Source organism: Cicer arietinum, chromosome 6 (genome assembly GCF_000331145.2).
Source record: "Cicer arietinum cultivar CDC Frontier isolate Library 1 chromosome 6, Cicar.CDCFrontier_v2.0, whole genome shotgun sequence".
NCBI lineage: Eukaryota > Viridiplantae > Streptophyta > Magnoliopsida > Fabales > Fabaceae > Cicer > Cicer arietinum.
This window is the reverse complement of record NC_021165.2, coordinates 70,347,338-70,364,213: the sequence shown is the minus strand read 5'-3', so window position 1 is coordinate 70,364,213 and position 16,876 is coordinate 70,347,338. Positions and strand designations below refer to the sequence as shown.

The 16,876-nt window shown below is 31.2% G+C and overlaps 1 protein-coding gene across 6 annotated transcripts; it reads left to right on the top strand.

Annotated features, from left to right (window-relative positions):
* Nucleotides 1-5,851: 5,851 nt before the first annotated feature.
* Nucleotides 5,852-14,577, top strand: LOC101509868 (uncharacterized). 6 transcript variants are annotated; one of them, XM_012717818.3, is made up of 19 exons: nt 5,852-6,431; nt 6,719-7,143; nt 7,791-7,872; nt 7,964-8,032; nt 8,141-8,311; nt 8,411-8,476; nt 8,989-9,057; nt 9,142-9,261; nt 9,406-9,476; nt 9,910-10,137; nt 11,325-11,431; nt 11,589-11,686; nt 11,757-11,813; nt 12,883-13,023; nt 13,110-13,158; nt 13,246-13,295; nt 13,881-13,942; nt 14,021-14,072; nt 14,165-14,577. In XM_012717818.3, the coding sequence occupies exons 1-19, from the start codon at nt 6,243-6,245 to the stop codon at nt 14,168-14,170; spliced, it is 2,112 nt and encodes a 703-aa protein (XP_012573272.1). In that variant the 5' UTR covers nt 5,852-6,242; the 3' UTR covers nt 14,171-14,577. The 6 variants fall into 6 exon arrangements, with proteins under 6 accessions (XP_012573272.1, XP_004507545.1, XP_012573273.1 ...); XM_004507488.4 differs by having other exon boundaries at nt 5,853-6,431; nt 11,340-11,431; XM_012717819.3 differs by having other exon boundaries at nt 5,853-6,431; nt 11,592-11,686.
* The last annotated feature ends 2,299 nt before the right edge of the window (nt 14,578-16,876 follow it).

Here is a 16,876-nt window from a genome sequence, read left to right as displayed (position 1 = left end):
TGAAATTAAAAAAAAAAATCTCATTTCTGTGTTGTAGATATCAAAAACAATATCAAATTTAATTAATTGATTGGTGACAAATATTTATCTTATGTATGAGTTGTATGCTCCAACAACTTTTTTATTGATTCATTTACAGAAAAAAACAATGTGAAAAAATAAAACTAATGTGGAAAATTTATACTCATGGTATTATAATTTTTTTTTTACATTTTTATGTCCACGGTATCAAAAAATTCTTAGATCAAATATGTGTTCCATATATTTTTTTGTATCAATCAATGACAAATCAATACATTTCACTATAAAGTCAAAATCGCTCAAGAAAAATCAATACATTTCATTATAACATCAAATAATCTAAGAGAAATTATTATCGCATACGATACATATTAATCACAACAAAACAATCATAAGAAAATGCAATGCTATACATGAGCATATTGAAGGTAAAAAAAATAAGATCTCAATCCAAGATTGATCTTGGCAGTGATGAAGATCGATCTTGGTTTTGTTGAAACAACAATATCAATCTTGGTTTGCTTTAAAAACAATAAAATCAATTTTATCAAAATATGATTTGATTGTAATGCATAAAATAAATAGAGATAGAGATAGAGATAGAGAGATCACACAAGGATATATCCTGGTTCACCCAACCCGGGTTACGTCCAGTCCTCACAACCGTGAGATTTTTCACTAAATGTTCAAACCAAGATCGTTCTTGGTTTTCATGGATCAATCTTGATCTTTACACAATTCCTACCTTTCTACCTAGAAAGGATTTCTTCAGTTCTACCTTACTGTTTTGGAAAGGCTTTAACAAGTTACCTTTCAAAACATGAAAGGATTTTTACAATTTACTCAAGATTTGACAAAACAACCTTGAGTTACAAAGTGACGGATTTGAGACTATTTAGAATCTTGATATTTACTCAACTCTTGTTTGAGAAATATATTCTGTAAATAGACCTCAGTTGTAAATGATTATAACACAAAGATTAAAACAAAACAACAAACTATAAGAAAGATTTTGAGACACTTGAGTATGATTGAAAATATTGATCTTTTGCTTGGTGTTGATTGTTGTGTGTTGTTCTTCAACTTGCAGCTGCATTTATAGACTCCAAGAAGGCTTATGACAGCTCATGTGACTGTTGGAAAGGAACCAGCTGTCATAAAAGAGTTGTTGGATAAATTCTGCCAAAAGCAAGATTGATGAGCTGCATCAGAAGATCGATCCAAGATTGATCTTCTGGTTTGTGATGAACTAGCCTTGTACTTCTGTGATTTGTGTCAGTATGTCAGCCTTGAGTACATGCTTTTCTGTTACGTGTGCAGGCTTTAGAATAGTTCAAATCAGTAGTGTACTTTGCTACTTGTAGTCTTGTACTTGCATTTGCTTTTCAAGAAGAATGATCTTTGTAATATGCCTTTATTGAAGCATGCCTTTGATTCTTCAAATTCTGGAATATATATGACTTGGATGGATCTTTTGTTGATTATATGAGAGTATAGGATGAAAATTATTTCCAGGATTGATGTTTGTTTTCCAGAACTGCTTCAAGATCAATCTGCGTTTTCCAGAACTGCTTCAAGATCAATCTGCGTTTTCCAGAACTGCTTCAAGATCAATCTGCGTTTTCCAGAACTGCTTCAAGATCAATCTGCGTTTTCCAGAACTGCTTCAAGATCAATCTGCGTTTTCCAGAACTGCTTCAAGATCAATCTGCGTTTTCCAGAACTGCTTCAAGATCAATCTGCGTTTTCCAGAACTGCTTCAAGATCAATCTGCGTTTTCCAGAACTGCTTCAAGATCAATCTGCGTTTTCCAGAACTGCTTCAAGATCAATCTGCGTTTTCCAGAACTGCTTCAAGATCAATCTGCGTTTTCCAGAACTGCTTCAAGATCAATCTGCGTTTTCCAGAACTGCTTCAAGATCAATCTGCGTTTTCCAGAACTGCTTCAAGATCAATCTGCGTTTTCCAGAACTGCTTCAAGATCAATCTGCGTTTTCCAGAACTGCTTCAAGATCAATCTGCGTTTTCCAGAACTGCTTCAAGATCAATCTGCGTTTTCCAGAACTGCTTCAAGATCAATCTGCGTTTTCCAGAACTGCTTCAAGATCAATCTGCGTTTTCCAGAACTGCTTCAAGATCAATCTGCGTTTTCCAGAACTGCTTCAAGATCAATCTGCGTTTTCCAGAACTGCTTCAAGATCAATCTGCGTTTTCCAGAACTGCTTCAAGATCAATCTGCGTTTTCCAGAACTGCTTCAAGATCAATCTGCGTTTTCCAGAACTGCTTCAAGATCAATCTGCGTTTTCCAGAACTGCTTCAAGATCAATCTGCGTTTTCCAGAACTGCTTCAAGATCAATCTGCGTTTTCCAGAACTGCTTCAAGATCAATCTGCGTTTTCCAGAACTGCTTCAAGATCAATCTGCGTTTTCCAGAACTGCTTCAAGATCAATCTGCGTTTTCCAGAACTGCTTCAAGATCAATCTGCGTTTTCCAGAACTGCTTCAAGATCAATCTGCGTTTTCCAGAACTGCTTCAAGATCAATCTGCGTTTTCCAGAACTGCTTCAAGATCAATCTGCGTTTTCCAGAACTGCTTCAAGATCAATCTGCGTTTTCCAGAACTGCTTCAAGATCAATCTGCGTTTTCCAGAACTGCTTCAAGATCAATCTGCGTTTTCCAGAACTGCTTCAAGATCAATCTGCGTTTTCCAGAACTGCTTCAAGATCAATCTGCGTTTTCCAGAACTGCTTCAAGATCAATCTGCGTTTTCCAGAACTGCTTCAAGATCAATCTGCGTTTTCCAGAACTGCTTCAAGATCAATCTGCGTTTTCCAGAACTGCTTCAAGATCAATCTGCGTTTTCCAGAACTGCTTCAAGATCAATCTGCGTTTTCCAGAACTGCTTCAAGATCAATCTGCGTTTTCCAGAACTGCTTCAAGATCAATCTGCGTTTTCCAGAACTGCTTCAAGATCAATCTGCGTTTTCCAGAACTGCTTCAAGATCAATCTGCGTTTTCCAGAACTGCTTCAAGATCAATCTGCGTTTTCCAGAACTGCTTCAAGATCAATCTGCGTTTTCCAGAACTGCTTCAAGATCAATCTGCGTTTTCCAGAACTGCTTCAAGATCAATCTGCGTTTTCCAGAACTGCTTCAAGATCAATCTGCGTTTTCCAGAACTGCTTCAAGATCAATCTGCGTTTTCCAGAACTGCTTCAAGATCAATCTGCGTTTTCCAGAACTGCTTCAAGATCAATCTGCGTTTTCCAGAACTGCTTCAAGATCAATCTGCGTTTTCCAGAACTGCTTCAAGATCAATCTGCGTTTTCCAGAATTGCTTTCTTTAATCTGATTTGTGATGTTTGATTCCTATCTTGTTTTAACACACTCAAATGCACATGTTAAATATCAAAACACTTAGAATCATAATTAGAATTCTTAATTAACTTTTTGTTTGTTTTCATCAAAACATTAAATTGAGATTTTGTCTCAACACATATACCCTATTTATTCACAATTTAATATCATTCTAACTATGAAGTACTTGTTTAAGAGACTTGATACTTTGTCACCACGCAAGTGGACAAACAATTCAAATTGTCATGTCTTCATAAATCATCTCAACTCAACTCGTGACACATATACGCACGACCAAGGTAAACATGTGTTGCATGATAGCTCTTGACATTTGGAAGCTACCTCTAAGTCACTTAGGAATTTCCGACCAGAATACCCCAAGGTCTAATAGTCTTGTCATAAGGCTCAACAAAAGACATCTACGACCAGGTTCATTTAGTTGTACTTCTCCAAAATCACTAGACTTGTCAGACCCTACCTATATGATGACAATATAATCTCCACATAAAAAACTTATAATGTCTTTCAATCAATCTAACTCGACAATTTATGGATAACCGTCAAAAATAAATTACGAGAACCCACTTTAAAAGAGTCAATTTCGAGACTGTGTCAAGTAAACTTCCTTAAAATCAAAAAATAATTAGTGGATAATATAAGAATTGTTCACACGGCCGTCTTGGCGTTGATTTCACTCAAATCGAACTTACAGTGAAGATGAACGGTGTAAAATAACGAGTTTCATAAACGAATAAGTTGAATATTTTTAGAGAGAAATTGAGATGTTTAAAAATATAAAAAAATGTGTTTAGTTGACTAAATGAATGAAACAACGTAATAAAATTTGGACATAAACGATTTTTTGACACAATTATCGACCACCATTGGCAAACGATAGCCCTACTTTCTGTTTCCTCTTCCTTTCACGTTAGCGGAGCATATGTACTTTACTTCAACTCCCTTTTACATCATGTTTTATTTACTTTATGTTTTACTATTATTATTATTTTTATTTTACTAAAACAAAATTAATAATGATTTAATCTCATTTTTAATACTCCCCCAAACATCAATTAATTTTTAAAATATTAATCATATTTCAGAACTAATATATGATAAATTAGAGTGATTAAAATATTTAACCTTTAAAAAAAATACACTACTAACAACTAAAACTATCATATTCAAAATAATCACTACTAACATTAAAATACTAATTAACATCATTAAAGAATAGTCATATAAAATAAATAATTATAACATTAACATTTTATATTAATTAATAAATCATAATATATATATATATATATATATATATATATATATAAAATAAAGAAAATCAAACACAATATTACTACCATCTCAAAATGATTATTTATAAAATAAATAACTAAAATAGAAAATACTTAGAGATAATTAAAATATAAATATGTGCACGGTTAACATTAGTTAAATATACAAGAAAATATCACATTAATTACTATATATACACATAAAATCGCATAAAATCTTATTATTTAAAATATGTATACTAAAGTACTATTAATTTTAAAAAAATATATTAAATGATAAAATAAAATATTTGTTATTTATATCAATCAGTTAGTCAGGTGTTTAAATATGTCTTTGATCATTGAAATTATAATTTTTTTTTTTATTTTGATTCTCGTAAGTTTTTTTCTATTTTGTTTATGTCCCTGTAAATATAGTTTAATTCCAAAATAGTAATTTTTACTAATTTTCTTTACAAAACTCTAACACTGTTGAATATAATTAAAACATAATTTTTTTTAACTTAAAAATAAACTCCGTTAAATTACAATATTTTTTAACATAAAATCAAAACCAAATATTTCATTCTTCTGTCTACAAAAAATATAAAAGTTGTGAAACACAAAATTTGAATTTTCTTAAAATATAAATATTTTGAAAAACCTTTTTTTAGAGTGTTTCGAAAAATTTGAAAACAACGTGATCTTGGATGTTGAACACACCATCCTACTTAGAGCCATAGTTCCACCGACAGGGTGTTAGCAACAAGGATTTCCCTATCCCACCTTTTAATGACTATATCCATTAATTCTAAAACACCCAAGGATTTCCCTGTAATACACAGTTAACATCAGAAGCATTAGTAAAAATATGTTATTAAAATGTATTTACCACAGCTTGAGTATTATTCTTCAATTGTAGCAAAAAATAATAACTCTTACTTTTTTTTTTATGTTATATTAAAATATTTGTTCTATTTCGTTTCATATTTAAAAATTTAATGTTATTTATACATTGTCAATATAAAACCAACTTTTCACTTAAATCTAATGGACCAATGTCATGTTTCTACGTCACACAATCATTTTAAAAATAAATATACAAATGTGGGGTAATGTGACAAAACAGTAAATTCTATGGAGTCGGATCCATTAATGATCTAGTTATATAAGAGTGTAATATTTAGCTAAAGTAGTAGTAGTATAACGGAAGGAAAATTGGTTGCAGAAGAAGAAGAAGAAGAAGAAGAGGGGTGTGGTGGCGTGGCGAGAGAGAGAGAAGAGTAATTCCTCTCTTTGCGGCCATCCGATAAAGTCGGAAGATACTAAATAATCAAAAAAATAAAAAGCCCAATTATACAATACAATATTAAAATTACATTATTATTATTATTATTATTATTAGTTTGGTCGTTTCACGAGAAATCTGCGGAAACCCCCCAATTCATTCAATTACGTATACTTTCTATCTTTCTTTCGTACATTCATTCATCACTATACTCCATCATCATCATTACTTTGTTTTTCTTCTTCATCCTCATTCTTCATCACCACCGTCTATTTCTGATCCATCATCGTCATTCATCAGCAGCATGAAGGATAAAGATAAGGAAAAGGAATCCGAACCTAAGAAGAAATATCCTATTGGTTCCGAACATTACCTTCTCTACGAAGAAATTGGACAAGGCGTTAGTGCTTCCGTTCATCGCGCTTTATGTGTTCCTTTTAACGAGATCGTCGCCATCAAGATTCTCGACTTCGAACGCGATAACTGCGATCTGGTATTTTCCCTTCTCAATTCTCAATTCTCAATTCTCATCAACATCAATCATAATTCCTTCATTCTGATCCCATGCAATAAAATTAGTTACGCTGCAAACCTTTATATTGCTCTCACATGCATCAACATGATTTTAAATTTCAATTAAAGTTAAGCTATGAACATTACATTTGCAAAGCTGTCGCAGAGACTTCAAAATCTATAATGAGAGACACAGATCGCTATGATTCATTCATATTAGTTATTAATAATTGAATAATTAAATAATTAATTGATGATTGAATGCAGAATAATATATCTCGTGAAGCACAAACGATGGTACTAGTGGACCACCCTAACGTATTGAAATCACACTGTTCATTCGTGAGCGATCACAATCTATGGGTTGTGATGCCGTTTATGGCGGGTGGTTCATGTCTTCACATATTGAAAGCAGCACATCCTGATGGATTTGAAGAGGTTGTTATTGCAACTGTACTTAGGGAGGTGTTGAAGGGTTTAGAGTATCTTCATCATCATGGTCACATTCACCGTGATGTTAAGGCTGGTAATGTTCTTATTGATTCTCGCGGTGCTGTTAAGCTCGGCGATTTCGGTGTTTCCGCTTGTCTTTTTGATTCAGGTGATCGACAACGGTCTAGAAATACTTTTGTTGGAACGCCGTGTTGGATGGCACCTGAAGTTATGGAGCAAGTGCATGGTTATAACTTCAAGTATGTTCTTTATCTCCTTTTTCTTTTTTCTTATACATTATTCTAAATTGTGGATTCTGTCACATTATGTTGCGTGCAAGCCAGCATGATGCATAAAATATGGTTGATGTGGCCTTAATTACTATTGTGATTTAAAACCATGATAATATATATTCATATTTTTATCTGGACTTTTTCTCTCTTTTAAAAAAAAAATGGTCACATCAATTGTAATCGTGATTCTATTGTTTTTTTAAATATCTCTACAACTGCAATTGAATCAGTCCCTCATCAAGGATTTTCATGCTACTATAATCTCATTAGTAAAATTTTTATTTCATATCAATGACTGCGACCGACAGTACTTTATTATTTGATTACAATTTTTTGCAATATAAATGATTGTGAGTACACCATTATTATTTGGCTACAAATTTCGGCAATATACCAATGATGTTGATTGTAAGTTATTATTTAACTACAATTTTGTTCAACACTGATTGGGAGTGCACTATTATTATTTGATTGCAACCGTGTCACCCTATCATTAACTTTTTGACTAGAATTTTCTGCAATATCAATAACTGCTTTGAAATTGCATTTTGAAACCTTTTTACCCTAGCTTATTGACATGCTAACATTAGTTTACCTCAAAATTAATGATCCAGAGCTGACATATGGTCATTTGGCATAACTGCATTGGAGCTTGCCCACGGCCATGCTCCTTTCTCAAAGTTTCCACCATTGAAGGTGTGTGTGTGCATATATCACATTATTTGCAACAACTACATAACATTTTATCTCATTTTTCTTCGTTTAATTTCATAATTAAACTTTCCAGGTACTGCTTATGACTTTGCAAAATGCACCCCCAAGCCTTGATTATGAAACGGATAAAAAGTTCTCTAAGGTCAGCTCAGCTCAGTTTGATTTTTCACCTTTTACTGATTGCTCCTGTAAACAAATTCAACTCTTCTACGACTTTTCCTAGCTAATATCTTATTCTCTTTCTTTCCAGTCTTTTAAGCAGATGATTGCTTGTTGTTTGGTAAAAGATCCTTCAAAACGACCCTCTGCAAACAGGTTGTTAAAGCATTCCTTCTTTAAGCAAGCTCGCTCCAATGATTATATTTCACGCACGCTTTTAGAGGGGTTGCCTGCTTTAGGTGATCGCATGGAAATCCTAAAGGTTGCTTTCACTTTAATTTAATACCACATATCCTCCTTCCCACCCGTTATTTTCTATAATAATATGATGTTTATTTATGAGGTAATTTTTCTGTCACAGAGAAAAGAAGAAGATATGCTTGCACAAAAGAAAATGCCTGATGGACAGATGGAAGAATTATCTCAGGTACCAAAATACAGTGTCTAATTCTAACTAACTATCCCTTCCAAAAACATGTCTAACTAATTTTTATTGTATTGCTTCCCCATGTACTTGTACTCAACATGTCCCATAAGATAAGACATTTTTGAAAATGCTACTTATAGTTATAGTTGTAGTGTTATACCTACTTGTTGGTCAATCCAGGGTGCAGGAAAACTCGAGCAGAGTTGGATACTGTCTCTGTTTGTCTGTGTATAGTCTACGCTAAAAATTTCAAACACATTTCATTAGTTAACATGGTTCTAAATTGTGGTCACAGATAATTAATATTGTGGCAAATTGTAACTGTAATTGCAGTTACGATGTTGATGCGAAGACCTCTAAAAATTTTATATTGCGGCCACAACAGTTACAAACTTCAATCTAAAACCTTTTCTTTTTTTATGATATTTATTTTTGGTTATTTTTTGCTTTGCTACCGATTTGATGGAAAGGATATAACATTATTGTGTTGTGTTTAATCCCCTTTACTGTAGAATGAATACAAACGTGGCATTAGCGGCTGGAACTTCAATCTTGAAGATATGAAGGCTCAAGCTTCCTTGGTAGACGTCATGTCCAATATTAATTAAACTTTCGATCCACTCCTCAAGCTATAAAGTTCTGATTGTAGTTTTTATTTCTTCTAGATCAACGATTTTGATGATGCTATATCAGATATGAATCATGTGGGAAGTTCATCTTCACTTGATGCACAAGATAAGCAATTGCCAAATTCAAGTCATAATCGTAGTCAAACTGTTGACATGGTATGTTATTTACAAATTCATTTTCTATTTAATAGGATTAGGATTATATTTTTATAATATTTGAATTTTCCTTCTTTATTTTTCATTGCTAACTAACAAGATAATTTTGTTATTGGGGTAGTCCTAATGGCTAATTCTTTACAGGAGGAAAATGATGAAATGCTTAATCAATCGGCTTCTGTTCTCGTAGTTGATTCCACAGTAAATGATGCCAAGTATGTCTCTAACACGTGTCTGGTGTCAAGTCTATTGAACTATGCCTTTGAAACATTAATGTTACATAGACATCCACTTTTCTAATCACATGCAAAAATGCAGTAAATTCAGTTTTCATATATGATCAATTTCAACTAAATGTTTAAACCACAATTTTCAACATTATCTAAACAGTCATCAATTCAACCGATTTAATCAAATTTTTGCACATAATAATCAAATATCAGTGTAAGAAAAAGTGGGTGTCGACAAAACATTTTTGCTTTTAAAATACTCAAACTCCCTTTTACATCATGTGCTAATGTTTTTAAATGGCTTGGGATATTTTATTTTACAAGAAATAAATGAATGAATGATACCTGTCTTTACTTTACAGCTAGAACTTTTGTCATAACATGGTGGGTCAATGCTTTTTTATCTTGTCAATTCCAGGACTAAGATTGAAAAATCTGATGATGACTCTAGCATCACCAGTTCAAGCCACGAACCACAAGCTTCTTCTTGTCTTGATGATCACGTGGACCATAGTTTAAGTGAAAAATCTGATATGGAAAATGGTGCAAGATCTTTGGAGGGTGTGGCTATCCATTCTCATCATAGAAGAGGATGTTCATCAAGCATATTACCGGAAGTTACTCTTCCACCTATTCGAGCAGAAAGGTGAATACTAAAAATTCTACATTGAGTTTATTTAACTTTATTTTGAATTATAATAGTCATTTGGGCTGATATGAATCTGTTTTTCTTAACCCCTCTGATGGGCCTGTTAGTTTGGTCATCCCATAAAAATTTGGGCCAACCAAAGAGGAATTAAGCAGCTCCAATTTGGTTGTCCTGTTGGTGATCCTCTTATATTCCATTAGTGTTGAGACGATAAATTTGGATTAAGTGTAGTCAAGCTTGCTGCAGTTAGGTGCAGTCAGCACCTTGGAACCTTCGATCTTTGATTGGACGTTTCAAATCTTAAGACAATTTGTTATTTTTGTTTAATATAAAACTACAAGATTAAAATCTGGATAGTCTGATCTTAATCAGACGACTTTGACTTACCTACTGCACCAGTAGAGCTGTCAAAAAAGCCCCTAACTCTCAGACCCTTTTAATTTTTTTTATTAAACTCCTAATATTAGGCTCTCTATCGAAATAAATTTTTTAAAGTCCCGGCTTAAGGGAGGGGGGTTTATAGGCCCCCAATATTTTGTTAATTTTGAGATTTATTTTTTGAAAAATTTTCAAAATTTATTTTATTAAAAAAAAATTAAAAAATTTATTTTTTCTCAAAAAATTTTGTGAGAAAAATAAAAAAATCTCAAAAAAATCGAAAATAAAAAAAAAATTGTAAATTATTTTTTATCAAAAACTTTTTAGCGAAAAAAAATCAGAAATTTTTTATCTGTGACAAAATTGAAAAACTTTATTTCTCAAAAAAAAATATAGATTCTTTTTTTTGAAAAAGTGGGCCTATAGGCTCATTAAACCCACAAAATTTTAGGGGACTTTTAGTGTGGGAGGATTTATTTATTGGAGTCTTTTAAATTATAAACTTTTTTGGCTCCTCCAACATGTAGACCGGGACCGGTAAGTAGGGGTTTGTAAAATTGACACCTTTGTGCAGTGGCTTGAGATCCAATAGAAAATATTTCACATTCACACAACAATTTAGTTAATCATTCATTTTTCAAATGAAAAATATTTAAACTTCAATCTCATACTTCATCGTTCATTTTCTTTTTTAATTTCACAGTCATTTTTAAAATTAAACACATACTATTATTTTTATAATTGTCAATCTTTTTTTATAAACAAATCAAACACTTCTCTAATCTATCATCAGCTTTAATATTTAGAAATATAAATTACAGTGAGAAGCTACATATTCAGACCCAAAATTTAGTTCCACAGACAGGAGAGGATGTGCTTACTGAACTTCCTTCTAGAGTCTCAAAATCATCAGGTACCTGCTCACATTAATTTGTCTAATGGCATGCCTTGTTTTCAATTTTAAGGGAGCACTAATTTTTTTAATATTGACATATAACTATTGTGCTCTTAAAGTCTTCATGTATCACTGTTCCCTCCTGCATTTCCTTCTAACTAATCATTTTTTGTAGCAGCTACTTCTGATGACACTGATGAGAAAGCAAAGGTACCTGTTGTTCAACAGAGAGGACGTTTTAAAGTTACATCTGAGAACGTTGACCCGGACAAGGTAAGAAATAACTTTTATAATTATTGATCATTCTCCTTTCTTGAAGACTGAATACTAATATATCTTTCAGGTATCTCCTTCTCCTGTACTGCAAAAGAGTCACAGCATGCAGGTTGGTTGTTTTGAGGTTTGCTTAACTATCACCTTTTCTTCTTTAGGTGGGGAGTACCCCAAAAAATATAGGTTCTGCTCTAAATCAAGTTTTTAATGCTCGATATGTATCTTCCTCTTGCACATAGATTTGAAAGATATGTTGACTGTATCTTAATAATAAGAAAAATGGGGATATGCACTGTCATTTATATTTGGTAGTGTTTGGTATGAAATATGAATGAAGTATTCGGTAGTTATTTTAAAAAAACAGTTACAATAGAATATGAAATGTTTTCATTTGGATGAGAGTGTAAAACTAATTTACGCATGTCCATTAAACTCTAATAATAATTAGACCCACACGAATTTCTGACTTTACTTTCACTCTGTGAAGGATACATCAAACTTTTTCAATTCTCACTGTTAGAGGTATGGATCGGTTAAATCAATCCAACCATTTAAAGTATATGCCTGTTTGTGAAAAAACAAAGTGTGCTCAACCTTAATTCACTCATTTAAACGAGACAAATTTTAATATTGAGCCTAAGTTGCTAAAAAAACATGAAGTTTGAGGTTGACTCATTTAACCCATTTATGTTTTGATTATTTTTTCTTTATCAAAATTCTCACCCAATAATTTTCTATATTGATTAATTTAGTATGCCAATCCTAAGAATTTCAGCTTGACTGAGAAAATTGAGCTTGTTTTTTAAGTTAAATAAATGAATTTGATCAAACATTTAATGAGTCGAACTTATAATGCATGAATAAAGAATGATCCTAATGATGTTAAAGAATGAAGAAATAAAAAAATGATCCAAAAGTAGAACATTTGATACATTAGTAACTTAAAAGTTTCACTTTTCAATAAATATTTTTTAATTTCAATTCTCCAACCAGTGTTAGCAGGGCATTTGTTAGTGTTGGTTTGTCTTATGATTATTTTTGTTGTACTCGAGCATTGATGGCGTTTGGTTTGCAACTAGAAAGTGATGATACTTGTTACCATCTTTTTTCAGAAAATGGGAAGTGTTGTTATAGGTTTAGTATTATGTTTATAATGTTATATATCCTAATTTACTGAAACATTTAATGTGTTGTAGGTTATAAGCCAGCATAGTACTCCTCTACACTCACCTTATCCATTATTATCAACAATATCTGATTCTACGCCAACAAATGTTTCTGGCTGTTCACTGTTTCCTGTGTTGCACTCTGTGCTTCAGACAAATATTCTTCAGAGGGTATGTTCAGTCTTAAATGGTTCTATTCTATCTCCATCTAATAACATACAAGAGTAACTGTTTTTTGGTTCATCACTTTTTAACAGGAAACTATTCTTACTTTAATGAAGCAAATTACTGCCGGCGATTCTTCTGGTGCGACCTCTATCTCGATTTTTTTTACCTTTTTCATTAATTTCTCTTGTATTTATAATTTTAAATACTTATTTGTCAACCGTGCAGCTGATAGCACAAATACCCCAGCACAGATAGCAGCAACGGAGAAATCCTTGGTATGTAATTATAAGGCTTAATTTTTATCATTTTAACTCGTTGATTTATTAACTTGAGAATGACCTATGTTTCTCTGAGAAATGAGAATCATGTACTGTTAGGACTTAGATTAGGAGAGTTAATTACTAATAGTTAGTAATAGGTTGTTAGTGCTTTCTGTTTCTGTTAGTGCACTTTGTTTCCAAGTTTGTAGGGCAGTTACTGAAATGATCCTTTTTCCCTTATCCCAAGTGTACAGAGAACCTATAAATAAAAGTTCTCTTCCTTATGAATGTATCTTTGGGAAAAACTTAGAAATGAATTAGTGTTCAGGTTATGAGAAGCGTATTCCCTGTTGGATGAAAAAATTTCTTCTATTATTTCTTATCTTTTTCTAAATAAAAGTATTCTTTCTCTAATTCCTTGGAATCCAATTCTTGCCTTCCTAGCAAGGAAATAAATTGAATTGCAAATTCCAGATGCAACTAGTATACTTGCTGTATTACCTTTTACTAAAAATAGTTTCATTGTTACTTGAATGCCTTTATATCAGCTTTTCATGGTAGTATTAATTTAAAGGAATTATTGGCTATGCACCACTGCAGCTTGAATCAGCTCACGAAAGAGAAAAGGAGTTACTTCATGAGATAACTGATTTGCAATGGAGGTATTGTATTAGGTGAATTATATGGTAAAATATCAGTGTCTTACTCATACTCATTAACTTTGCTTTGTATCATCTTAGGCTCATATGCACCCAGGAAGAGCTTCAAAAGTTGAAAACAGAAAGCGCTCAGGTAGTATATCAAACCCCCTGTTAGTAATAATAACATATCTTAGATATTATTTGTGAATGATGAACTTGACATTCTAACTTGTAAAATCATAGGTGTGATAATGGATACATGGATTTGGATTTCAGAAGTGATTCCTTTGTTTAAGTTGATGCTTGGATTCCTTAATGCATTTAAAAGGTGCAAGGAGTAAAGTGAATTGTAACCAATAGAACATCCATTTATTAGATATTATTGAGTGATTTGTTACTTTTAGGATTTTTTAGGTGATAAGAAATTCATCATAGCTCCTTGTTTTTGTGTGGCAGCATAATAGCCCTTTCTTAGTGCAGATTCGTTGTTCATAATTATTTTTGTAAATGATTTTAGCGTTATTTCCTGGTTGTAAATTATAGCCTCGTTTTTATCTTACTAGATGCTATGTTTTTGAAGGGATAAAATGCTATTGAATTTTAATACTTGCTACTCAGCGAGTGAAACATGAAATTGATAGTCACTTTTTTTTTTATCATGTTTTCAATTTGGATCACATAACAGTTTTGTATATTTGTGATTTATATAACTATATATTAAAACTGATTCCCCAGTCCCACACTATGACATTGTCACATGCATACTATTTTTTTTTCATGCATGTTGCTATCTTTTCAATCCTCGATCAATTCCTCTTTTAAACATAGCAAGTTGCAATTCAATCAAATTAATAATCTACGTATGCCGTTACTTATAATGTTTTCAAGACGTAAAACAAATAATGTTTTCAAACTATTTTTTCTTACAAAATGTTTTCAAACTATAACACCCCACCGTTCCTTCATTTTTTTATTCGTCATTATGTTTGTTTAGAAAAGGTTTTGTTTGAGTTGTCACCTTCTCATTCTTTTGACCACCTCACCTTCTCAATCTTTTACTGATTCTTGCAATCTAACGAACCCATCTTTTTAAAGGTGGACCTTTGAGACTAACTTAATATAACACGTCAATCCGATTTTTAATCTTATTAAGAAATTTTAGTATTGTTGTAAACAGAGGAGAACGAACATAACAAAGTTAGGCAATAAACAAATAACAAAATTGAGACACTAAAAAGTGAAACAATCAAAAGCAAATGAAATATTTCTTTTTCACTATTTTTTATAATGACCACATATTACATAAAATTGAACAATAGATTGACCACCGTTATGGAGATACAATTTGAACACTCCACAAATCTCAAAATAGAACACAATCTCACCACAACAAGTCAATAGAGAATCACAAGACAAATCTAGCATCTGTTTTGGTAAAATGTTTCAATAGAGAATCACAAGACAAATCCAATTGGTGAAATGTTTCAATTTGAGTAAAAAAAATTTAAAATTAAAAAGTTGAGAATTTTTCCTAGAAATTAAAAATTTCAACTTTTTTTTAATTATTAAAATCACTTTTTTTATTTATTAAAAATCTAATTTTTAAAATTATTATACGGACTCTAAAATATCAAAATGGAGCTTCCAAACATAGGCCAGAGTCTTGACACCTTCATAGATCCATAAGTAGAAACGTGTGTTAAGGAACACGTTTTGAGATCATCGCACTTAAGGTTGTCACGACGCTTGTCAACAAAAGTCTTTCCTAATAAGAATGCACAAAGACATTTAGAGTTTCTACACCAAAGCTTGTCTATTTATTCTCCCACGTTCTCTCATAGAACAAAACTTTGAGAGAAAAACTATGCACCAACAATGTTAATTGTAAATTGATTTTTTCTGTCAGCTTTGAATCAATTATATCACATAATTATAATTTTCATTAATCAAACAATCAATTGTTTATATTAATTGACCGTGTTAACTTAATGATACCGTTGATGCATAGCCAATTAGCCATTAAATCCAACAACTTTTGCCGTCACATTAATGGTAACGTAGGCACATAATTTATGTACTATCTATGAATTTTGTTTAAAAGTTAACTTGTCTCGATTTATTTTTTATGGATGCTATAAGATGCGTCTTTTTAGAGCTAAATTGCATTATGTGATTTTTGAAGGTGAAGAAAATAGTTTTGTCCCTTTATTTGTTGAATTAAATTCATATACAATGTTATTGTAACTTCTTTTTACCAAATATCAAATAATTACAAACGTCAAATAACTAAAAATATTTAATTTAATTTATAACTATTTTTAAATTTATATGTAATTATTATTTGTGATTCATTGACAATATCAAATTTTTTAATTTAAAAATATATCAAAATTAAATTCTTATTTTAGAGAATTGAGATAGACACTCTCACTGTAAAAAGAGTTTAACAATGACATGCAATAGCAATTGTGTACTATTTTGTCCAATAATCTTACTTCTTACCACTAGTATTATGATATGAAAAAAATAAATAAATGCAAATATAATAGAAATTATTTTAAACTCATTTGTTATAAATTAAAAAATTAAATATTCGTTATTAAATATTTTAATATTATTAAAATAATTTTTTGTTAAAAAAATATATCTTAAAAATGATTTTTATGAATAGCTATTCAAAGATAATTTATATTTTTAAAATTTTATTATAAAAAGTTATAATTTTAATTTTTTTATGAAAAACTAATTAAATTAATTTTTTATTCGAGACTTCTTTAAATTCTTTTAAAAAAAAAATGTAACAAAATGATTACACATTTAAAAATCATTTGAAAAAATACATAATAATTGATTTTTAATTTTGTTGATAATTATAAGTCACATACTTAACAATTATGTGAATTATATAAGATGACATTAAAAAAAAAAAAAGTGTGTTTGAAATGTGTGTCCCAG